This window comes from Salvelinus namaycush, chromosome 4 (genome assembly GCF_016432855.1).
Source record: "Salvelinus namaycush isolate Seneca chromosome 4, SaNama_1.0, whole genome shotgun sequence".
NCBI classification, from domain to species: domain Eukaryota; kingdom Metazoa; phylum Chordata; class Actinopteri; order Salmoniformes; family Salmonidae; genus Salvelinus; species Salvelinus namaycush.
This window is the reverse complement of record NC_052310.1, coordinates 41,625,252-41,650,606: the sequence shown is the minus strand read 5'-3', so window position 1 is coordinate 41,650,606 and position 25,355 is coordinate 41,625,252. Positions and strand designations below refer to the sequence as shown.

Genomic DNA, 25,355 nt, shown 5'->3' with positions numbered 1-25,355 from the left:
CAATATTGCCCGTCTGTCTGTTTGGTGCACACATTTGTCCATCACTCCGTATGTAGTCAGTTAGTGATGCTAATGATAACCGTCTTGTGGGTAAACAGAAAGACTTTCCCCAAAACCTTGTCAATTAAATGTTAACTGCAAAGTAGGCTTACCTGACAAAGATTTCATGATTATTTGTACCAAATGTGTGACCATTGTTTTGCAAACTCTGCCATTACATTTTTACTGGCCCTTACAAAAAACTCATACTGGAATCCTGCACAAAAAATTCACATACGATTTTTGGGGCCACTTTCCTCTAGGACAATTCCTAAAGGAATCCTGCAGATAGTCCACCAATAACATTTCATGTAGGACAATCCACATTCTTACTCAGAAAAAAAGATTCTGCAAACACAACACAGAAAAAAATAACTATGCTACCCTATAACATGTTCGTATTTGTTGTAGTTTTAGTATGTTTCTCTGACTCCTTACCTGTAAAAAAAAATAATAATAATATTAGCAGTACTTTAACTATCTAAACTGTCTTCCAGCCATCCTGTAGGATTTTTATTTGATTTCTGCAGGAATGTACTTGGTCATGCAGGAATTGCCATATCCTGCAGGAATATCAAAATCCTGCAGGTTTCGGTCCTGCAGGACCAATTTCAGCACGAATCCTGCAGGATTTTGATATTCATCGGGCCACAATTCTGCAGGTTTCAGTCCTGCAGGATTCCTGCAGGAATTGTCATGGTCGTACAGGAATTGCCATATCTTGCAGGAAAATCCTGTAGGAATATCCTGCAGAAATTGTCATATTTGTGGAGTATTTTCATAATTTCTGTCAAACTTCTGCAGGTGACCTGCAGGAGCATCAGGGACTTTTCCTGCAGGAGTTTGTCAATCCTACAGGATTCGTGCAGGACACCTGCACAATTCCTTCACAAAGGTTTGAATTCCTGCAGGATTACTGTATAACTTTTTTGTAAGGAGCAGCAGTAAGCCTAACAGCAAAAACATCGCTAGACCAACGCATTCCTCTCTCACTTAATGCACAATTAAAGGGGAATTACACTTAAATATATATATATATTTTTTTTTCCCCAGAACTCAAAATTGTTCTTTTGATGTGATTTAAGCATGACATGGACTCAGAACATCCATTTCAGTTGTTTCTCTATGAATCATTCTAATACTGAGAGTAAAACACTTAAAAAAACTGAAACCAGCAAAATAAAACAGAGAAAAGCAAATTTTATGGGGCCCCCTTAAAGTTGTTTATTAACCATTATTTTACTAGGTATATGTACAGAAAACACATCTCTTGTACACCAAGGACCCAGGGAAGAGTTGCAAGGTAGAGGACAAGAAAGGAATGTGTCTATTTGAAATCTAAATTGTAGCTTGCGATATGTTCATTTTTTTTAACCCACAATGCTGAACAATTATTCCTGTGTACTTTACCATTTTTCCAATGACATTCAAAACTATATAGAAGGCCTATGTACCTTTGTACCTATGTACCTATATACCTTTAACATATTGATCATTTTAGGTAAATTTGCCAACATTCATGAATCAATGCATCTCATCATATAGGATTTACCCGCTGCCGAAACCCACTGGGCATAGATGAAATTTCAACGTCTAGTTTTGATTTACATTTGGTTGAGTTGTCAACTAACGTGAAATCAACTTGAAATCAACAAAAAATGTCACTATGTTATTGGATTTAGGTTAAACAAGACCAAATTCCCTTACGTTGATGACTTTTTGCAAAATACAATCAGTTTTCCACGTTGATTCAACGTCATCACATAGATTCTTTGTTGTTGAAATGACGTGGAAACATCGTTGATTCAACCAGTTTGATTTGAAGGTCTGTCATCATTTTACTTTCAATTAGTATTTTTTCCAGATGATCAAAAATCCAAATGTGTCTAAAGATTGTAATCACTAATCATAGCCGCGGGAAGTATGGGTGCTGAGGGTGCTGCAGCACCCCCTGAAAAATCTGAATTTAGAAAAATAATCTTCTCACAAAAGTAGTGCACTGGGCCTTTACTAGTCTTGCATTAAGGACAGATTTAGCCTTCTGTAGCGCATGCACCCCAAAATATTCTGCCACTAACTGAAAACTGAAAACTAGCTGTATTTGGCAGAGGTTTGGCGCTCTCTTTCTTATTGGTCTATTAACCAATTTACAGCCTGTTGATGTCACCAGGCAGGCCAAAACTTTTATCCCACCAAAACAGTCTGAAATTTCAGGCAGTCTTTTCAAAAAGCTCATACATTAAAAGGGAATTATCATAATTTTCACAATTTTACAGTATTATTCCAACCACCTAGTGTGGAAATATTTATAAAAGACAGGTATATCACGTTTTTGAATGCACTAGGCCTTTAAACCTGATTTTGTCTATTTTCTTACAACTGCCTGGAAAACTATGTTACTGTATGCTGAACTCCATCAAATGACGCCACAAGCACACCAGTGCCTTGAAATTAAGACTTATAAATGAATTAGATTCAATTGCCTGAGAAATATGACATCAAAGTAATTCTTATAACCAACTCTACAATGGAAAACATCCTAAAGGTTTCATTGGCAACTGATTCCAAAATCTGCCACCAGTTTTATCAGTCTGTAATAGGGTAACTATGAATAAAGATTATAGTTACTTCACAGATATCTTGAGTAAATATTTTCAGTTTTGATGAAGTCAAATAAAATAAATAAAAAATGTATTTGTCACGTTGTCATGACTTCCGCCGAAGTTGGTGCCTCTCCTTGTTCGGGCGGCGTTCGGCGCTCGTCGTCACCGGCTTTCTAGCTGCCACCGATCCATGTTTCTGTTTTCCATTTGTTATGTCTTGAGTGTACACACCTGGTTCCCATTAAGTTATTATTATTTCCCTATTTAACCTGCTGGTTCCCATTATGTGTTGTGCGTGATTGTTCCTGTTATGTGTTAGTCTTGGTTATCCCTACGTGGGTTTGTTTGTACTGTTTATTTTTCTCCCGAGCAAAGTACGTTATTTTTTACTCAGTTCTGTTTCCTGCACTTGACTCCATCCTCACCTATACACCACTAACGCTGACACATGCGCCGAATACAACAGGTGTAGATACTTACTTACAAGCCCTTAACCAACAATGCAGTTCAAGAAGTAGTTACTTTTTAACTTTAGTAAATATTAACACAAAAGAAAAATAACGAGGCTATATACAAGGGGTACTGGTACTGAGTCAATGTATGTGGGAACAGGTTAGTCGAGGTAATTTGTACATGTAGGTAGGGGTAAAGTGACTATACATAGAAAATAAATGGCGCGTAGCAGCAGTGTAAAAACAGAACAGGGGGAGTGTCAATGTAAGTAGTCCATTTGGCCATTTAATTAGTTGCTCAGCAGTATTATGGCTTGAGGGTAGAAGCTGTTAAGGAGCCTTTTGTATCTAGACTTGGTGCTCTGGTACCACTTGCTGTGCGGTAGCAGAGAACAGTATGACTTTGACAATATTTTGTGCCTTCCTCTGACACTGCTTAGTATATACAGTACCAGTCAAAAGTTTAGAGACATACTCATTCCAGGGTTTTTCTTAATTTTTACTATACTCTGTAAGTCCTGGATGGCAGGAAGGTTGGCCCCAGTGATGTACTGGACCGTACGCACTACCCTCTGTAGCTCGTACGGTTGGATGCCGAGCAGTTGCCATACCAGGTGGTGATGCAACTGATCAGGATGCTTTCGATAGTGCAGCTGTAGAACTTTTTGAGGATCTGGGGACCAATGACAAATCTTTTCAGTTTCCTGAGGGGGAAAAGGTATTGTCGTGCCCTCTTCACGACTGTCTTGGAGTGTTTAGACCATGATAGTTTGGTGATGTGTACACCAAGGAACTTAACGCTCAACTCCCACTACAGCCCGTTGATTTGAATGGGGGCATGTTCGGTCCTCCTTTTGACTGTAGTCCACGAACAGCTCTTTTGTCTTGCTCACGCGGAGGGAGAGTATTGTCCTGGCACCACACTGCCAGGTCTCTGACCTCCTCCCTCTAGGCTGTCTCATCATTGTCGGTGATCAGGCCTACCACTGTTGTGTCGTCAGCAAACTTAATGATGGTGTTGGAGTCGTGCTTGACCACGCAGTCGTGGGTGAACAGGGAGTAACAGGAGGGGACTAATCACACACCCCTGAGGGGCCACCGTATTGAGGATCAGCGTGGCAGATGTGTTGTTACCTACCCTTACCACCTAGGGGCGGCCCATCAGGATGTCCAGGATCCAGTTGCAGAGGGAGGTGTTTAGTCCCAGGGTCCTTAGCTTAGTGATGAGCTTTGTGGGCACTATGGTGTTGAATGCTGAGCTGTAGTCAATGAACAGCATTCTCACAGGTGTTCCTTTTGTCCAGGTGGGAAAGGGCAGTGTGGAGTGCGATTGATATTGTGTCAGCTGTGGATGTGTTGGGACGGTATGTGAATTGAGTGGGTCTAGGCTTTCCGGGATGCGGGTGTTGATGTGAGCCATGACCAGGCTTTCAAAGCACTTCATGGCTACTGACATGAGTGCTACAGGGCGGTAGTCATTTAGGCAGGTTAGCTTTGCTTTCTTGGGCATAGGGACTATGGTGGTCTGCTTGAAACATGTAGGTATTACAGACTCGGTCAGGGAGAGATTGAAATTGTCAGTGATGACACTTGACAGTTGGTCCGCGCATGCTCTGAGTACACGGCTTTGTGAATGTTAACCTGTTTAAAGGTCTTGCTCACATCGGCTACGGAGAGGGTGATTCACAGTTGTCCAGAACAGCTGGCGCTCTCATGCATGCTTCAATGTTGCTTGCCTCGAAGCGAGCATAAAAGGCATTTAGCTCTTCTGGTAGGCTTGCGTCACTGGGCAGCTCGCAGCTGGGCTTCCCTTCATAGTCCGTAATAGTTTACATGCTCTGCCACGACGAGCGTCAGAGATGGTGTAGTATGATTCAATCTTAGTCCTGTATTGACGCTTTGCCTGTTTGATGGTTCGTCGGAGGGCATAGCGGGATTTCTTATAAGCGTTCGGATTAGTGTCCAACTCCTTGACAGTGACAGCTCTTGCCTTTAGCTCGGTGCGGATGTTGCCTGTAATGCATGGCGTCTGGTTGTACGTACGGTCACTGTGGGGACAACGTCATCGATGCACTTATTGATGAAGCCGGTGACTAAGGTGGTATACTCCTCAATGCCATTGAATGAACCCCGTAACATATTCCACTCTGTGTCATCAAAAGAAATCCAGATGTTTCATGTAGTGGAGAAGAAGCCTACTTCTTTCACATCATCGTCTATAATTATGTAATAATGATTGTGTTTGCACATTGTTTCAATGTGCAAACTGTTGAACAATTTTAGTTTTGTAGATTAAATATTATCATCTAGGTTCCAGGTGTTTATTTTTACTATTTTGACAGATGTTCACAACAATTTGTACAAAACATAACCTGTTGGTTGAGCATACCACAAATGTCATGTATGTACAGGTGTATGACTGACATCCATAAAGATATCTGTCTTGTTATTGCCTCAGTGGGGTTGGCGTGTCTATTACGTTCCTTTATTTGCAGATGAAATGTTGTAATTACAAACCCCACAGGTGATCAAACACTTTGCAAATGGGCAAATAAAGGGCTTTGATTGTAAGGAGTCACCGCTGCATGTTTTAAACACAAAGCAATACAATTGTCATGGAATATATGTTAAATAAATAGGCCACTGATATCACACAGAGAGATAAGGGCTTTGATATATTGTACATTCAATTTTGATAAGTTATAGAAAACCCCACAAGATCTTTACATGACATGTAGAAACATAAATGCTTTTATTTTCTACAAAAATGAAAGTTTACGCTGCAATATAGGCTACATTTTAAATGAGATATTTCACATGAAGTTTTCCCTCCATATACTTTCAATAGGTCTATCTATTGATTAATCAGCCATTATGGAAATAACTATTCCATAACTAATAACTATTCCATAATTAACGGTTATAATGCTAAAGAATAGCACAACCATGAATGCATAAGGAAACATTGGCTCCCGAAATAATGTTATTTTTGAATTATGTTTTCATCATACCGGCCCACAAACAGGTCCGGTATTTTGTATGAAACAAAATTAAACGAAAACCTTCATACATGTGTATCAACAGATGAAGCAAGCATGTACTGGAAACATAGGCTACAATGAACAGCTTGTAATGTTGTTTACATCAGGTTGCAGAGATGTGTAGCCTAGTCTGCAGTCAAAGATTTTTAAAACTGACCAGTGCTGCAGTATTTTGCAATGCCATGGATGCTGACCATCATGCTTTCGTTATCACGAACACTCAATCAACCGTGCTGCTTACGTAGTCCTTATGTAGTCCTGCCCATTTTGATTAATTGATTTTAGTTCTGTTGTGACTGGGATTAGCTGAAAAACATTAGTTTATGGATCAACATAAATTTATGTACCTAATTATGGTAAATGTTTAAAAAAAACTCCCATATCTTCAAGTAAATCAATATTTTTTTGCTAAAATAATTATATTTAATCGGGATTGATTGGTTTACCGAGCAGTCAAACCCGATTGGCCTAGAGAGCTGTCAAACCATTCCAGTGGCAGTGCAGCATGTTCGGTTGTGAAGACCCAGCTTTTCCACGTAGTGTGTTTACTAAGTACAGATTGTCGGCCGGTTTATGTGTTTCATTTGTGTATATTAGGAACCATATAGCTACCTTTTGAATTAATAGTTTTTGGTTTGAATGTGTCTCACGTACTGGAATGTCAAAATATAGTTGTTTTCCTATGTCTTGTAATTGATTATTGGTCATCACTGTTGGGCAGTTAGCTTGCTAGCTTATCAATTGAAATTGCACAGGACTCCATCTTGGAACTCCTAACAGGTAGGGTATTTTCGCAGTTCAGTTTGATCCAAAAAGTTGTGTGCAATGTTAGTTTGCTAGCTGATGCTTCAAAAACCCAGTAATGGCTAATTTCACACCGACGCTGTGTGTTGTCAACGATGTAAACTAGGGCATAACTAGCTAGCCGACCTGTCAAATGTATGACTGAGCCTAACTACGTTAGCGTGATAAAGTAGCTAAGTAACTAACGTTAACGTTATCTGTCTCACCAAGAAAGACGAGTTAATGCTAGCTAAATCGTTGGCCATGACAGTTAGCTAGCTATTGAATTCTACAGCAAGCCACTTATGTAGTTAACGTTAGCTGTCTTATGCAGAGAGCTAGCTACTTTAACTAGCTAGCTAGATTGTAACGTCATTGGTGTCAATCCAATGAACGTTACTTTATCTACTTTGCCAACCTGTATGCTTCATCACATGATGGGGTGTTAACTTAATTCACCAGCAGTATTAGGAATATTCTTGGTTGACATTCCGCTGTCTGTTCATGTTGAAAATCAAGTGATAATCCCGACATGCAGGCCTTTATTACTTAGCCAGCTAGTTATCTGGACTATCCTTGCTAATCATCAAATGCCTGTACCTGACTAGCTAGCTAGATTGCAATATTGCTGCTAGGTTATCAATTGGGCCATAGATGTGTTAAAGGGATAGGTCACCCAAATTATTAAATGACACATTGGTTTCCTTACCCTGTAATAGTCTTTGAACAAGGTATGATGGCAACTAAGTATGAATTGCCCTGGCATTGTTTACACATTTTGACGTTAAATTAACACTCACCAAATGCGGGTAGATTTTGGCATTGGCGGGTAAGAATGTCTATTTCACAGGGCTGACCTTTTTTACAAGGAGCACATATGCGCCTTAATTGAAAAATGTAGGTGCACACAAACAAATTTAGCAACACAATGAAACATTTGAGGTGTTAACTAGAATTGTTAATTTTGTAGGTGCACTGTTACTCCTAAAGAAAAATTCCATGTCGCACAGCAAAACATTTAGGCGCATATGTGAGTAAAATGGTCGCACTGTAGAGCCCTGTTTCACCAGCCACTTTGGCAGGTGGTCAGTCACACAGAGCATTTGGAAAGCCCAAATGTAGAAGTTGGTTGAATTATCCCGAAAGGCTACTAGTGTCGTTCCATGTCATTTCAGCAAGCCATGACACCCACTGTCTCAGATTGCTCTGAAATTTTCTGTACTGAAATGGTTAAGATCGGTGTTCCTGAAACTTTGTTTTGTTGAAATTTAGTTTTATCTCAGAAATTAAGCTAATTGATTGCACTCAAATTGGCCATTTTAAGTTATAGGATTTCAGATAATATTCAATAAATATTGTACCCAACATCCGATTTGGAGCAAACGTCTTCCTACTAATGAGTAAGACATGGGGAATCCCCCAAAATTGGCAAAAGCAACCCACGGACCCCCCACAACCCATGCCAATCCCACCCTAACGACCAGTATACAGTATCAGTTCTCTTTTAGAAAATGTGTAAGAAGCATTGTTAAAATGCTTAAAAGACAGTGATTGGAATTGTGTTTGGAGAAATAAAGATAGACAGTAACAAGGTTTCCATGCAACCTTTTTCTGTGAGTAAAGTACATGTTGGATAAAAAAATGTCACAACAGGCCTGATGGAAACAGCAAATTTGTTGGTAGACTTTCAACAGAACAAAATACGCTAGACAAATCAAATACATTTTTATTTGTCACATGCGCAAAATACAACAGGTGTAGGTAGACCTTACAGTGAAATGCTTACTTACAAGCTCTTAACCAACAATGCAGTTTAACGAAAATAAAATAGAAATATAACAAATAATTAAGGAGTAACAATAAAATAACAGTATAGCTGTAAGCTATACAAAGCTTAAATTCTTGTTAATCTAATTGCACTGTCCAATTTACAGTAGCTATTACAGTGAAAGAATACTATGCTATTGTTTGAGGAAAGTGCACAGTTATGAACTTAAAATGTATTAATAGATCAATTAGGCACATTTGGGCAGTCTTGATACAACATTTTGAACAGAAATGCAATGGTTCATTGGACCAGTCTAAAACTTTACACATACACTGCTGCCATTTAGTGGCCAAAATCTAAATTGTGCCTAAACTGGAATAATAGTGTGGCCTTAATTTTAAGGCTAAGGCTAAGGATGTGATTGCTATGAGTCGGTAGTCATCTAGGCAGGTTACCTTGGTGTTCTTGGGCACAGGGACTATGGTGGTCTGCTTGAAACATGTTGGTATTACAGACTCGGTCAGGGAAAGGTTGAAAATGTCATTGAAGACACTTGCCAGTTGGTCAGCGCATGCTCGGAGTACACGTCCTGGTAATCCGTCTGGCCTTGTGAATGTTAGCCTGTTTAAAGGTCTTACTCACATTGGCTATGGAGAGCGTGATCACACAGTTTTCTGGAACAGCTGATGCCCCCTGCATGCTTCAGTGTTGCTGGTATTAAAGCGAGTATAGAAGTTATTTCGCTCGTATGGTAGACTTGCGTCACTGGGCAGCTCGCGGCAGTGCTCCCCTTTGTAGTTTGTAATAGTTTGCAAGCCCTGCCACATCTGAAGAGCGTCAGAGCCGGTGTAGTAGGATTCAATCTTAGTCCTGTATTGAAGCTTTGCCTGTTTGATGGTTCGTCGGAGGGCATAGCGGGATTTCTTAAAAGCTTCCGGGTTAGAGTCCCGCTCCTTGAAAGCGGCAGCTCTACCCTTTAGCTCAGTGTGAATGTTGCCTGTAATCCATGGCTTCTGGTTGGGGTATGTACGTATGGTCACTGGGGGGACGACGTCATCAATGCACTTATTGATGAAGGCAGGGACTGATGTAGTGTACTCCTCAATGCCATCGGAAGAATCCTGGAACATATTCCAGTCTGTGCTAGCAAAACAGTTCTGTAGTTTAGCATCTGCGTCATCTGACCACTTCCTTATTGAGCAAGTCACTGGTACTTCCTGGTTTAGTTTTTGCTTGTGAGCAGAAATCAGGAGGATAGAATTATGTTCAGATTTGCCAAATGGAGGGCGAGGGAGAGCTTTGTACGTGTCTCTGTGTGTGGAGTAAAGGTGGTCTAGACTTTTTTTCCCTCTGGTTGCACATTTAACGTGCTGATGAAATGAGGTAAAACTGATTTAAGTTTCCCTGCATTAAAGTCCCCGGCAGCTAGGAGTGCCGCCTCTAGATGATTGTTTCCTGTTTGCTTATGGCTGTATACAGTCGTGGCCAAAAGTTTTGAGAATGACATAAATATTAATTTCCACAAAGTTTGCTGCCTCAGTGTCTTTAGATATTTTTGTCAGATGTTACTATGGAATACTGAAGTATAATTACAAGCATTTCATAAGTGTCAAAGGCTTTTATTGACAATTACATGAAGTTGATGAAAAGAGTCAATATTTGCAGTGTTGACCCTTCTTTTTCCAGACCTCTGCAATCCGCCTTGGCATGCTGTCAGTTAACTTCTGGGCCACATCCTGACTGATGGCAGCACATTCTTGCATAATCAATGCTTGGATTTTGTCAGAATTTGTGGGTTTTTGTTTGTCCACCCGCCTCTTGAGGATTGACCACAAGTTCTCAATGGGATTAAGGTCTGGGGAGTTTCCTGGCCATGGACCCAAAATATTGATGTTTTGTTCCCCAAGCCACTTAGTTATCACTTTGTCTTATTGCAAGGTGCTCCATCATGCTGGAAAAGGCATTGTTCGTCACCAAACTGTTCCTGGATGTTTGGGAGAAGTTGCTCTCGGAGGATGTGTTGGTACCATTCTTTATTCATGGCTGTGTTCTTAGGCAAAATTGTGAGTGAGCCCACTCCCTTGGCTGAGAAGCAACCCCACACATGAATGGTCTCAGGATGCTTTACTGTTGGCATGACACAGGACTGATGGTAGCGCTCACCTTGTCTTCTCCGGACAAGCTTTTTTCCGGATGCCCCAAACAATCGGAAAGGGGATTCATCAGAGAAAATGACTTTACCCCAGTCGTCAGCAGTCCAATCCCTGTACCTTTTGCAGAATATCAGTCTGTCCCTGATGATTTTCCTGGAGAGAAGTGGCTTCTTTGCTGCCCTTCTTGACACCAGGCCATCCTCCAAAAGTCTTCGCCTCACTGTGCGTGCAGATGCACTCACACCTGTCTGGTGCCATTCTGAGCAAGCTCTGTACTGGTGGTGCCCCGATCCCGCAGCTAAGTCAACTTTAGGAGACGGTCCTGGCGCTTGATGGACTTTCTTGGGCGCCCTGAAGCCTTCTTCACAACAATTGAACCGCTCTCCTTGAAGTTCTTGATGATCCGATAAATGGTTGATTTAGGTGCAATCTTACTGGCAGCAATATCCTTGCCTGTGAAGCCCTTTTTGTGCAAAGCAATGATGACGGCACGCGTTTCCTTGCAGGTAACCATGATTGACAGAGGAAGAACAATGATTCCAAGCACCACCCTCCTTTTGAAGCTTCCAGTCTGTTATTCGAACTCAATCAGCATGACAGAGTGATCTCCATCCTTGTCCTCGTCAACACTCACACCTGTGTTAACGAGAGAATCTCTGACATGATGTCAGCTGGTCCTTTTGTGGCAGGGCTGAAATGCAGTGGAAATGTTTTTTGGGGATTCAGTTCTTTTGCATGGCGAAGAGGGACTTTGCAATTAATTGCAATTCATCTGATCAATCTTCATAACATTCTGAAGTATATGCAAATTGCCATCATACAAACTGAGGCAGCAGACTTTGTGAAAATTAATATTTGTGTCATTCTCAAAACTTTTGGCCACGATGTATTGATTGTGGTTTTAGTGCCAGCATCGGTTTGTGGTGGTATGTAGACAGCTACGAAGAATATAGATGAAAACCCTTGGTAAATAGTGTGTTCCACAGCTTATCATGAGAGACTCTACCTCAGGCTTGCTTAATATTAGATTTCATGTTCCAGCTGTTATTGACACAGACCGCCACCCCTCGTCTTACTGGAAGCAGCTGTTCTATCTTGCAGATGGACCGAGTACCCCGCCAGTGGTATGTTTTCCATGTCGTTCAGCCACGACTCGATGAAACGTAAGGTATTACAGTTTTTAATGTCTCGTTGGTAGGATATCCTTGATCGGCTCTCATCCATTTTGTTATCCAATGATTGCACGTTGGCTAATAGGACTTATGGTAGAGGAGGTTTACTCACTCGTCTATGAATTCTCAAAGGCAGCCTGACCGCCAGAACCCTTTTTCTCTGTCTTTTCTAAATGCAAATGATGGGGATTTGGCCCCGTTCCCGAGAAAGCCGTATATCCTTCGTCGGGACTCGTTAAAGAAAAAAATCTTTGTCCAATTCGAGTTGAATAATTGCTGTTCAGATGTCCAGAAGTGATTTTCGGTCATAAGTAGGGTTGCACATTTTGGTGGAATATTCAGAGGTGTAAACTTTCCGTGGGAATTAACGGGAATATAAATATATTAATATTAATACCATTTAAATGTCATGTTTTTTGCATTGGATATATTTTCCATATCATATGGAGACAGAAACTTAAACATTTTACTTTATCATAAGTAGACATAATTGCAAATGATTAAATGCTTCCAATAGAAATAAAAAGCTATTTAGTTACGAATTTAACTTTAATTAAATGAGTTGACTCTTAACATGGGATGATTTCACTGAACATCAAAATGGAGTATTGAACTCTTTGGCCTGATTGCCAAGCGTCACATCTGGAGGAAACCTGGCACCGTCCCTGCGGTGAAGCATAGTGGTGGCAGCATGATGATGCTGGCATGTTTTTCAGCGGCAGGGACTGGGAGACTAGTCAGGATCGAGGGAAAGATGAACAGAGCAAAGTACAGAGAGATCCTTGATGAAAACCTGCTCCAGAGCGCTCAGCTCCTCAGACTTGGGCGAAGGTTCACCTCCTCACAGGTCAACGACCCTAAGCACACAGCCAAGACAACGCAGGAGTGGCTTCGGGACACGTCTCAATGTCCTTGAGTAGCCCAGCCAGAGCCCGAACTTGAACCCAATCGAACATCTCTGGAGAGACCTGAAAATAGCTGTGCAGCGACGGTCTTCATCCAACCTGACAGAGCTTAAGAGGATCTGCAGAGAAGAATGGGAGAAACTCCCCAAATACAGGTGTGCCACGCTTGTAGCGTCATACCCAAGAAGACTCGGCTGTAATCGCTGCCATGAATACTTCAACAAAGTACTGAGTAATGGGTCTGAATACTTATGTTAATGTGATATTTCATTTTTCTATTTGTTACATTTGCTAAAAATTCTAAAAACCTCGTTGCTTTGTCATTATGGGGTATTTTAAAAAAAACATAACTATTTGATCAATTTTAGAATAAGGCTGTAACATAAATGTCAAGGGGTCTGAATACTTTCCAGATGCACTGTAGAGACACCCTATGTCTTAATAAAATCAACTATATATGCATTGAGCTTGTCTGATGCGTTAAGCTCACTGTTTGATGAAATAAGACACCTATGACTCGAGGGAGCCAGAGATAATAGATTACCAGAAGAAAAAAAACATGAAGGTTTCCTGACCATCCTCCTACCACTCCTACTGGCTTGCTCAGATTCTTCCATTACTCTCCTGAAGTGGCCCGTAATAGGCTACACGAGGATTCGGCAAACTTTCTCATGTGGAATGCCAATTTACCGATTTGCATGCCAGTTATGGTTTTCAAATGCACATTTTTGTAGAACAGTTTCACTTATTTTATATCGTCTTTGTATCGCAATATCATTGTCATATGGTTATTCAAAATTCTATCTAAATGAAAATGATAGAAACGTAAAAACAAATATTGCCTACAAAGCCAACAAATGAAAACATTGCAACCTGCAGGTAGAAAAAACCTGATTTTTAAACATAAATATCCTTAAAATCACATTGTTGTGGACAGGCCATGTAGCCAAACTTGAAACATTGTATCAACTACACTGCTCAAAAAAATTAAGGGAACACTTAAACAACACAATGTAACTCCAAGTCAATCACACTTCTGTGAAATCAAACTGTCCACTTAGGAAGCAACACTGATTGACAATAAATTTCACATGCTGTTGTGCAAATGGAATAGACAACAGGTGGAAATTATAGGCAATTAGCAAGACACCCCAAATAAAGGAGTGGTTCTGCAGGTGGTGACCACAGACCACTTCTCAGTTCCTATGCTTCCTGGCTGATGTTTTGGTCACTTTTGAATGCTGGCGGTGCTTTCACTCTAGTGGTAGCATGAGACGGAGTCTACAACCCACACAAGTGGCTCAGGTAGTGCAGCTCATCCAGGATGGCACATCAATGCGAGCTGTGGCAAGAAGGTTTGCTGTGTCTGTCAGCGTAGTGTCCAGAGCATGGAGGCGCTACCAGGAGACTGGCCAGTACATCAGGAGACGTGGAGGAGGCCGTAGGAGGGCAACAACCCAGCAGCAGGACCGCTACCTCCACCTTTGTGCAAGGAGGAGCACTGCCAGAGCCCTGCAAAATGACCTCCAGCAGGCCACAAATGTCAGACCATATGCTGACACATGCACAAGGGGTCTGAGGATCTCATCTCGGTACCTAATGGCAGTCAGGCTACCTCTGGCGAGCACATGGAGGGCTGTGCGGCCCCACATAGAAATGCCACCCCACACCATGACTGACCCACCGCCAAACCGGTCATGCTGGAGGATGTTGCAGGCAGCAGAACGTTCTCCACGGCGTCTCCAGACTCTGTCACGTCTGTCACGTGCTCATGTGCTCAATGTGAACCTGCTTTCATCTGTGAAGAGCACAGGGCGCCAGTGGCGAATTTGCCAATCTTGGTGTTCTCTGGCAAATGCCAAACGTCCTGCACGGTGTTGGGCTGTAAGCACAACCCCCACCTGTGGACGTCGGGCCCTCATACCACCCTCATGGAGTCTGTTTCTGACCGTTTGAGCAGACACATGCACATTTGTGGCCTGCTGGAGGTCATTTTGCAGGGCTCTGGCAGTGCTCCTCCTAATCCTCCTTGCACAAAGGCGGAGGTAGCGGTCCTGCTGCTGGGTTGTTGCCCTCCTACGGCCTCCTCCACGTCTCCTGATGTACTGGCCTGTCTCCTGGTAGCGCCTCCATGCTCTGGACACTACGCTGACAGACACAGCAAACCTTCTTGCCACAGCTCGCATTGATGTGCCATCCTGGATGAGCTGCACTACCTGAGCCACTTGTGTGGGTTGTAGACTCCGTCTCATGCTACCACTAGAGTGAAAGCACCGCCAGCATTCAAAAGTGACCAAAACATCAGCCAGGAAGCATATGAACTGAGAAGTGGTCTGTGGTCACCACCTGCAGAACCACTCCTTTATTGGGGGTGTCTTGCTAATTGCCTATAATTTCCACCTTTTGTCTATTCCATTTGCACAACAGCATGTGAAATTTATTGTCAATCAGTGTTGCTTCCTAAGTGGACAGTTTGATTTCACAGAAGTGTGATTGACTTGGAGTTACATTGTGTTGTTTAAGTGTTCCCTTTATTTTTTTGAGCAGTGTATTATCAATTGGGTCCAGCCTGAAGCTCCTTGCTACATTGTACAACATATTATGGGCCCTCAGTTTCCCTTGCCAGTGAGCTCGGGACAGACACAGCTTTAGTCTATTTGCGCAAGGGATAAGAAGTAATCAGGTAGGCCTATTTTATTCCACTGGATCAGAGCATTACATTTTTCCTTTTCACGCTAAGTGGTTATCGAAAGGGAAACAGTTGGAAAGATTGACAATAATTCCTCAACGTATTTGAACATTCTCAATGGTTGTAAAAATAGACTTCGTGCTTCAGTTGCACTTCTCCACTCGAATGAAATATCTTTGCCTTCGTCATTAGATCATGAAGATAGCCTCTGACTGATGTGTTTGCTACTTTTCTCTTTTACTTTCCTCGGGTATAGTTTTTCCAAAGTTTTTTCAAAAAATACCTTTCTCATTGTAAGCTAATTTACTTCAGCCAAATAGTGTTGCTCTTCTGTTATCTGATGAAAACGATTTTCTGACGAATGTGTTGCACTGATGCAGGACTCTCCAACCCTGTTCCTGGAGAGCCCGAATCTATCACACCTGATTCTAATAATTAGCTGTTCATAAGCTGATTCAGGTTAGTTACAACTGGAGTTGGAGCAAAAACCTACAATACAGGATGGTATCTCTCCAAGAACAGGGCTGGAGAGCCCTGCACTAATGTATTTTGCGTGAAGAAAAATGATAGTTGCACACCCCATATCACACTATTGAAGCAAAAAACGCGGACTTTCAATATAAAACGCAGGTGAAATGGTTTAAAACTAGGCTTGGGCAGTATACTGTATATACTGTATACTGGGGTATTTGGAAATTGCCACTAGAGGGGTTTTTCATACCGTTGAAACGATTTATTTGAAGTTTTTCAACATATTTTAATATTTGTAGCTACCTTTTTAAGTAAATACCTTCAGTCAACTTGTGCAATACGTTAGGAGATGAAGCAGATTGCGTTCTTTATTTCACCTATCACATTATTTTACGTTATGAAGCTTACCGTAGTTCCCCAGAACAGTTGAGCTAATCACATGCTTGTTTGTAAAAAGCACAACGGGAGAAAGCGGGAGCAGGTGAGTCCTGCTGTATATTGATGAGGGTCGCGTTTTTATATTGAAAGACAAGCGTTTTTTTGCTTCAATGGAGTGAACAGGGAAGTGTAACTATAGTTTTCCATAACAGAAAATACATTAGTGCAACGCATTCGGCAGAAAATGCTTCATTTTCATCAGATGACAACAGAAGTGCAATGCTATTTGGCTCGCAGCCACACAAGTAAATGCACTTAAGTTTTTGCAAAAACGATGCATGACCATCATATTTCTGTTTATCATAGAAAGAATGTAGCCAAAAATATTTCCTCATGTTTTGCTTAAAGTTAATCTTGCATTTTACCAGAGAAAAGTAGGCTGGCTACACCGAGAAAAGTAGCTACATAGAATGCCCGTTCGTGAATTCTCATCTGAGTGGAGAAGCGCAATTGAAGCACAAAATTAGTCTGGTGCATTTAACATGTTTACAAAACACAGCAAGATATTTCTTATGCGTTTTATATTTTTTCCTGTGTGAAAAACAGAATTTTGCATTAACGCGACCCCTATGTTTAACTTGCTAGTTAATCTAAGTAAGTGGCTGAATTAATAAGGTGACAGGGGCGTCATATTGTCAGCTTTCTGCTGTGTTTGTAAATCAAAGCCCTTTAGATAAGTTATTTGTACTGCTGCCACTATCTTGATTTCCTTGCGTTTTTCCTCTCAGTTCTTGGCCCATCTTCTTCTCTGAGCAGAGCAGGCAGGTTCGTTGCCCTAGCGACTCCAGACTCCACACAGACACAGCATGTAGCCACATGCTGCTGCAGAGCCAGTACTGTTCTTCCTTCAGACAAGCATGTGTCAAGACTTTGTTCATTTGTAGAATGTCTCTCGTTCACATTAGCTTATAAATGTCCAAACTCACCAAAAATGACATTTGGTAGCGCCTACCTCTGTATGTATGACTTTATGATCTAAATAGCCTGTAGTTAAAATTGAGTTTGAGTTTATTTTTACAGGGACAGTGCACATTAATCAACGTTTCAGTAAAAGTGCCGGTTTTAGCCAGCCGGCTAATTTTCAACCGCAGTCCCTGGGCAGGTTATTAAAAACAATTACAATATAGACAATAGCAACATAGAACAAGACATAGCATACAGACATAGCAACATAGGACAAGCAAGACGTAGCATACAGACAGAGCAACATAGAACAAAAAGCAGCAAGACAAAATTCATAAAAGCAACAAATTGGTTTATTTTTCGTTTGTGCTCGTTAGCATATTTAGCTAGCAACCTGCATTGAAATTCGCTATTACTTGTGCTAATTTTGTTAGGTACTAGACGCCCAATGTTGTTTTTTTATGGCGGTAATACCTTATTTCCCGGTATGAGAGAAGGACGATATGAAAATCTGGTTACCGCCCATCCCCTATTTATTTTTTATTTTTTTCATAGTCTGGGTTTTGAAAAAGCATATTTCTGTAAGCAAATGAGACCCCAGGTTGGACTATTTGAGGAGAGTTGGTTTGAATCATTAGGTTGCTATTAGGAAAAATTTAATTGCTTTCATGGAGGACTGCTTTGAATTGTGAGGATGACCACAATTTATTTTCATAATGAGACAAATCTATTAGTTTTCTACCCAATGTTGCAATGGAAGTGTTGTGATCTATTTAATAAACACAAGAGACCAGCTAAATGAATAAGTGTCGGTATAGTAGCAACAGCGGCTTCTAATGGTCAAATCCTGGTACTTTCACACTACTTAATGGTAAATATTGCAAGTGACTTCAATGACTAATTTCTCTGAACAGTGAGGGGAAGAAATGACCAGATTCACTAGGAATACATTACGTAGTATGGAGAAGCAGTATTCCAAGCCACAGCTTCATACTACTTGTCAAACATATAGAACTCATACTGTATACTAGTTGTTGGGTGAGACTTGCGTGGGGGGGTCCGTGGGTGACTTGACAATGTTTGTGGGGACTCCTCATGTTTTACTCATTGGAAGTTTGGTCCGAATCGGATGTTGGGTACTATATTTATTGAATATCTGAATCCTATAAATTAAAATGGCTAATTTGGGTTCAAGCAATTAGCTTAATTTCTCAGAGTTAAAATTATATTTCAACAATGTTTCAGGAATGCTAATCCTATCTGTTACGAACTACAGAAATGATTTCAGAACCATCTGAGATGGTGGGTTTTGAAATCCTCTTTTGCTTTTTGAGGTAGAACGACCCACTTAAGTGTGACTTTGTCCTTGTGTTTCTTGGCTAGTTACATCGTTTTGTTGACATGCTAGGTGGTTTTTCAGTATTAGCAAGATGCAGAGATTCTCATCTTTGACAGAGCAGCCTTAGTGGGGTGGAAACAACCGGATGCATTCAGTTTTCAGTGGAATTCCAAGTCAAACTCGGGCATCATCCTATAACGTCACAATTTGACCTAGTTTTTTTTACAGAGTTCCTAGTTGTCTTGAAAGCACCACTTGGCTAGTTGCTTTATGGTTATGCCTGCGCAATTGTTTTCTAGGGCTGGGACGATACCAGTATTGCGATACTCATTAGTATCGTGGCAAGGAAACATAACACTTTAGGAAAACAGCCCTAATGTTGGAAACAAACACGATTATGTTGTCATCCAGAGTCTCACATGTATTTATATTCCAAGCAATAGCACACAATATTTTACAAACAGCAGGTTTTTAAAGGACCAAAGAGTTAGGTCCGCTTCGTGTTTTAATTTTTTCCATGGAAAAATATTGCGGTACTGGTATCGTCACAGCCCTATTGTTTTCCATAAACAATTTATAAGTTGATTATTTAAATAATTTTGTGAGTTAGCCAAATACAGTGCCTTCAGAAAGTATTCATTCCCCTTGACTTTTTCCACATTTTGTTTCAAAGTTGTCAACGATCTACACAATTCTCCAAAGTGCAAGACATTTTTTGAAAATAAAACACTAATCAGGTTTTGATAAGTATTCAACCCCTTCAGTCAATACATGCTAGAATTAAAAAAATTATATATATTTATATATTAGTGCCCATGAATGAGTCTTTGAATGAAGAGATGGAGATTAAACTGTCCAGTTTGCGTGTTTGTTGCCGCTTGTTCCAGTCGCTAGCTGCATCAAACTGAAAAGAGGGGCCTCCCGGGTGACGCAGTGGTCTAGGGCACTGCATCGCAGTGCTAACTGCGCCACCAGAGTCTCTGGGTTCGCGCCCAGGCTCTGTCGCAGCCGGCCGCGACCGGGAGGTCCGTGGGGCGATGCACAATTGGGCTAGCGTCGTCCGGGTTAGGGAGGGTTTGGCCGGTAGGGATATCCTTGTCTCATCGCGCTCCAGCGACTCCTGTGGCGGGCCGGGCGCAGTGCGCGCTAACCAAGGGGGCCAGGTGCACGGTGTTTCCTCCGACACATTGGTGCGGCTGGCTTCCGGGTTGGAGGCGCGCTGTGTTAAAGAAGCAGTGCGGCTTGGTTGGGTTGTGCTTCGGAGGACGCATGGCTTTCGACCTTCGTCTCTCCCGAGCCCGTACGGGAGTTGTAGCGATGAGACAAGATAGTAATTACTAGCGATTGGATACCATGGAAATTGGGGAGAAAAGGGGTTAAATTTATAAAAATAAAAAATAAAAATAAAAAAATGAAAAGAGGAGTGAGCCAGGGATGTGTGTGCTTTGGGGACCATTAACAGAATGTGACTGGCAGAACGGGTGTTGGATGAGGGCTGCATTAGGTATGTCAGATAGGGGTGATTGAGGCCTAAGAGGGTTTTATAAATAAGCATCAACCAGTGGGTCTTGCGACGGGTATACAGAGATGACCAGTTTACAGAGCAGTATAGAGTGCAGTGATGTGTCCAATAAGAAGCATTGGTGGCAAATCTGATGGCCGAATGGTAAGGACATCTAGCCGCTGGAGAGCACCCTTACTTGCCGATCTATAAATTACGTCTCCGTAATCTAGGATGGTCATCTGAATCAGGGTTAGTTTGGCAGCTTGTGTGAAAGAGGAGCATTTATGATAGAGGAAACCAAGTCTAGGTTTAACCTTAGCCTGCAGATTAGATATGTGCAGAGAGATGGATAGTGTACCGTCTAGCCATACTCCCAATTACTTGTATGAGGTGACTACTTCAAGCTCTAACCCCTCAGAGGTAGTAATCACACCTGTGGGAAGAGGGGCATTCTTCTTACCAAACCACATAACCTCGACACCTCCAAAACAAAGGTAAAGGGCAGAAAAAGCTTGCTGGACTCAAAGAAGGCTTTGTTGTAGAGCGTTTAACACAAAATCCGGGGAGGGGCCAGCTGAGTATAAGACTGTATCATATGCATATAAATGGATGAGAGAGCTTCCTACTGAGCGTGGGGCCTAGGATCGAGCCTTGGGGTACTCCATTGGTGACTGGCAGTGGCTAAGACAGCAGATATTCTGACTTTATACACTGCACTCTTTGAGAGAGGTAGTTAGCAAACCAGGCCAAAGACCCCTCAGAGACACCAATACTCCTTAGCCGGCCCACAAGAATGGGATGGTCTAACATATCAAAAGCTTTGGCCAAGTCTATAAAAATAGCAGCACAACATTGCTTAGAATCAAGGGCAATGGTGACATCATTTAGAACCTTTCAGGTTGCAGTGACACAGCTTTGGCAGCGATTACAGCTGAGAGTCTTTCTGGGTAAGTTTCTTAAGAGCTTTGCACACCTGGATTGAACAATATTTGCACATACATTTTTTACAAATTCTTCAACCCCAGTTAAGTTGGTTGTTGATCATCGCTAGTATACCATTTTCAACTCTTGACATAGATTTTCAAGCAGATTTAAGTCAACTGTAATTAGTCCATCAGGGACATTCAATGTGTTATTGGTAATCAACTCCAGTGTATATTTGGCCTTGTGTTTTAGGTGAATTTGTCTCCCAGTGTCTGTTGGAAAGCAGACTAAACCAGGTTTTCCTCAAGGTTTTTTGCCTGTGCTTAGCTTTATTCAGTTTATTTTTATCCTTTAAAAAACTGCCTAGTCCTTGCCGATGACAAGCATACCCATAACAGCAGCCACCACCAAGCTTGAAAATATAAAGTGGTACTCAGTGATGATGGATTTGCCCCAAACATAAAGTGAATTTCTATGCCACAAATTTTGCTGTTTTACTTTAGTGCCTTATTTGAAGCAGGATGTATGTTTCAGAATATTTGTATTCTGTACAGACTTCCTCCTTTTCACTCTGCCATTTAGGTTAGTATTGTGGAGTAACTACAATGTTGTTGATCAATCCTCAGTTTTCTCACAGCAATTTAACTCTTAACTGTTTTAAAGTCACCAATTTCCTCATGGTGAAATCCCTGAGCGGTTTCCTTCCTCTCCGTCAACTGAGTTGGAAGGGCGCTTGTATCTTTCTAGTGACTAGATGTATTGATAGACCATCCAAAGTGTAATTAGTAACTTCACTATGCTCAGGGATATTCAATGTCTGCTTTTTTTATTTTTACCCAGGTGCCCTTTTTGAGGCATTGGAAAACCTCACTGGTCTTTGTGGTTGAGTCTGTGTTTGAAATTCACTGCTCGACTGAGGGACCTTAAAGGTAGTTGTATGTGTGGGTTACAAATTTGAGGTAGTCATTCAATAATCATGTTAAATGCCATTATTGCACACACTGAGTCCATGCAACTTATTAGGCTTGCGATAACAATTCCATAATACATTTCAGCTTTTCATTTTTAAACATCTCTAAAAACATAATTCCACTTCGACATTATGGGCTATTTTGTGTAGGTCAGTGACACAAAATATCAATTTACATTTTAAAGTCAGGCAGTAACACATCAAAATGTGGAAGAAGTCGGTGTGAATACTTTCTGAAGGCATTGTAGTTCTACAGGTGATGGCCTAAGCCACATATCAATAGCAACTGTACGCTGTATGGTATATTTTACATTTAAATAATCTAGCTAGCTACATTCTTACAACTTCAGGCCCGTATTTGGATTCAAGCAATGGCTCTATGTGTGAAGTCTGAGACCTTGGAGGACCACAGCAAATCTTATGTTCTTCTACTGAGCCACACAATTTGCTATATCCTCACTAAATGTGTTGTGACAGAGAGTTAACACTTTTGAAACAAGTGATAATACACTTCTGTTTGCATTTAAGTCACCCGAGTCTAAGCCTATCAATGCTTGCATTTCAGCACTCCAACCACCCTGTACCATTCATCTCTTATTATTTTGAATCTGCTTATCATGAATTTGAACAGAATTCTGCCTCAGTATGACCTCCTCTCAGTCTCAATAGTCAAATAACATTTCCCTGCAGACACACAATATTATCTTTCTACAGTACCTTTCTCTGGCCTGCTTAACGGTTAATCCAACCATTTTGAGGTACATGGGGAAACTGCTTTTCAAATATTACCAATGTCAATCTAATAATGTTCGGCTTGCCCGATTTGTCTGAGGCGGTGTCCAGAGAACAGCTGCTTTATGATGATTTTAGCTGCAGGATAAAATGTTTAAGTTAAGACAGTTCCATTGACTGGCTGGTCTTTGACTACCAAGCTATTTGACATTCATTACTTTACTTGCTTTAGTAAGAAGTAAGCCTACTGAAAATGTATATACATTTTTTTGTTTGTCTTTTCAGGTATCAGGATGGTGGACAAGAATATATACATTGTCCAAGGGGAGATCTGTACTGTTGTAGGTGCCATCAAGAGGAATTCAAGGTGGAATACCCATACTCCTTTGGTAAGTTGTTTTGTCTTGGTAAAGACAATTTTTGTAACACAATAGTATCTCCCAATCAAGGCTTAGTTTGATATAAGACAACAGTTTAGTTGAGCTTTTTTAATTGTAGAACTACCTGCTCAAGGAATGAGTGTTTCAGACTTGGTACAAGAGGAAGGAACATTAAAAAGAAGAGATATGCAGAAATAGTTTTCATAGCGCTGCCATGAATGTTTGTTTGTGTAGTGTTAAGGCCTAATCGTCATAAATACTGTAATACCTTAAGTCTACATAGGCAGCTACTCTGAGTAGAAAAAAAAGTCATTGCGTTAAAATTGTAGGCAATGTGTTAATTTGGTCAAATCTACAGCATTTGAATGGAGTAGTTTCACTTTGAGCTTCAATGTCCTCTCATGCTTGAGTTTTTGTTGATGCCAGTACTGTTTGTTTTATTGTTGTACAGGATGAGGAACAAGATCCATTGCTTAACAGTTTCAGCCACCTGAAAGAGATTCTCAACAATATGAAAGGTAATAACCTAATAATGGCAAGTGCAGTACATGGTGCAGTGTATATTTGGCCTTTTTTTCTATAGAACTACAGAATATTAGTGGATATCTAAGGTAAGTCCCTATTTCTAAATTGTCATCCCTCAGGCAAATAGATACCTGCAGTATCTATTAGATACCTGCAGTCTCCTTTACTAATTCCTGACTAGCCCTCTTTGCAAATCTTCTCTCTATTATTTCCTCCCCAACAGCATTTCATACTTACATTATTATGCAGATACAGAGGAGATGACAACACATGAAAGTATTTTAAGTTTATAGCAATTGTTCATTATACTAGAACGACTATCATTGTCATTGTCCATGGAAGAAGACCAGCTTAAAATGAAAGCCATATTTTCAATTTTCCCTCCGCCAATACGTTACATGAATAAACCTCAGTCAGTCGGGGACCTTGAGGCTAAACGCATTCAGATTATCACAAAGTGCCTTCTCCTGCCTGAAGAGTAAGAACATATTTAATCAGGTGTGCAGCAGATTTCCACAGAGAAATGGGCTGGCCTTTCAAGTTTGTCAATATTATCTCTACCAATGTCTTACTGCGGGGGACTACTCAGCTTAATCATTTGTAGAAGTCCCATTTGATACGATATCACTGTTTGTTCGTCTTTTATCCAAGTGCCTCATTATGAACAAGACGGCGAAGGTAAATGTTACGCTAAGTTGTGCAAGTGTTCTTCTCTGCTCAAGGAGGGGAAGATGCTCAACACTTCAAGACACCGGTACCTCTGAGTTCTTCTCACAACACGCAATTCAGTAAAAAATGGAATATACTTTGTGTTGGATTTCCTTGAATTTAAGAAGAGCATTCATCCCTTTACATTAGTTATGTTTCCTTGATGGGTTTTGGTTGTGACCATACTTTGTTCTTAATATGTACTATTACTATCAAATACACTGCTCAAAAAAATAAAGGGAACACTTAAACAACACAATGTAACTCCAAGTCAATCACACTTCTGTGAAATCAAACTGTCCACTTAGGAAGCAACACTGATTGACAATACATTTCACATGCTGTTGTGCAAATGGAATAGACAACAGGTGGAAATTATAGGCAATTAGCAAGACACCCCAAATAAAGGAGTGGTGCTGCAGGTGGTGACCACAGACCACTTCTCAGTTCCTATGCTTCCTGGCTGATGTTTTGGTCACTTTTGAATGCTGGCGGTGCTTTCACTCTAGTGGTAGCATGAGACGGAGTCTACAACCCACACAAGTGGCTCAGGTAGTGCAGCTCATCCAGGATGGCACATCAATGCGAGCTGTGGCAAGAAGGTTTGCTGTGTCTGTCAGCGTAGTGTCCAGAGCATGGAGGCGCTACCAGGAGACAGGCCAGTACATCAGGAGATGTGGAGGAGGCCGTAGGAGGGCAACAACCCAGCAGCAGGACCGCTACCTCTGCCTTTGTGCAAGGAGGAGCAGGTGGAGCACTGCCAGAGCCCTGCAAAATGACCTCCAGCAGGCCAAAAATGTGCATGTGTCTGCTCAAACAGTCAGAAACAGACTCCATGAGGGTGGTATGAGGGCCC

General features: G+C 41.2%; 1 protein-coding gene across 3 annotated transcripts in view; it reads left to right on the top strand.

The window, feature by feature from the left end:
• Nucleotides 1–6,663: 6,663 nt before the first annotated feature.
• Nucleotides 6,664–25,355, top strand: part of LOC120046539 (Golgi-specific brefeldin A-resistance guanine nucleotide exchange factor 1-like) — a 137,273-nt gene continuing 118,581 nt past the window's right edge. For all 3 annotated transcript variants that reach the window (XM_038991866.1, XM_038991865.1, XM_038991864.1), the window contains exons 1-3: nucleotides 6,664–6,915; nucleotides 23,172–23,275; nucleotides 23,718–23,784. In XM_038991866.1, coding sequence (XP_038847794.1) covers nucleotides 23,180–23,275; nucleotides 23,718–23,784 — 163 coding nt within the window. In that variant the 5' untranslated portion in view covers nucleotides 6,664–6,915; nucleotides 23,172–23,179. The remainder of the gene's footprint in view (nucleotides 6,916–23,171; nucleotides 23,276–23,717; nucleotides 23,785–25,355) is intronic.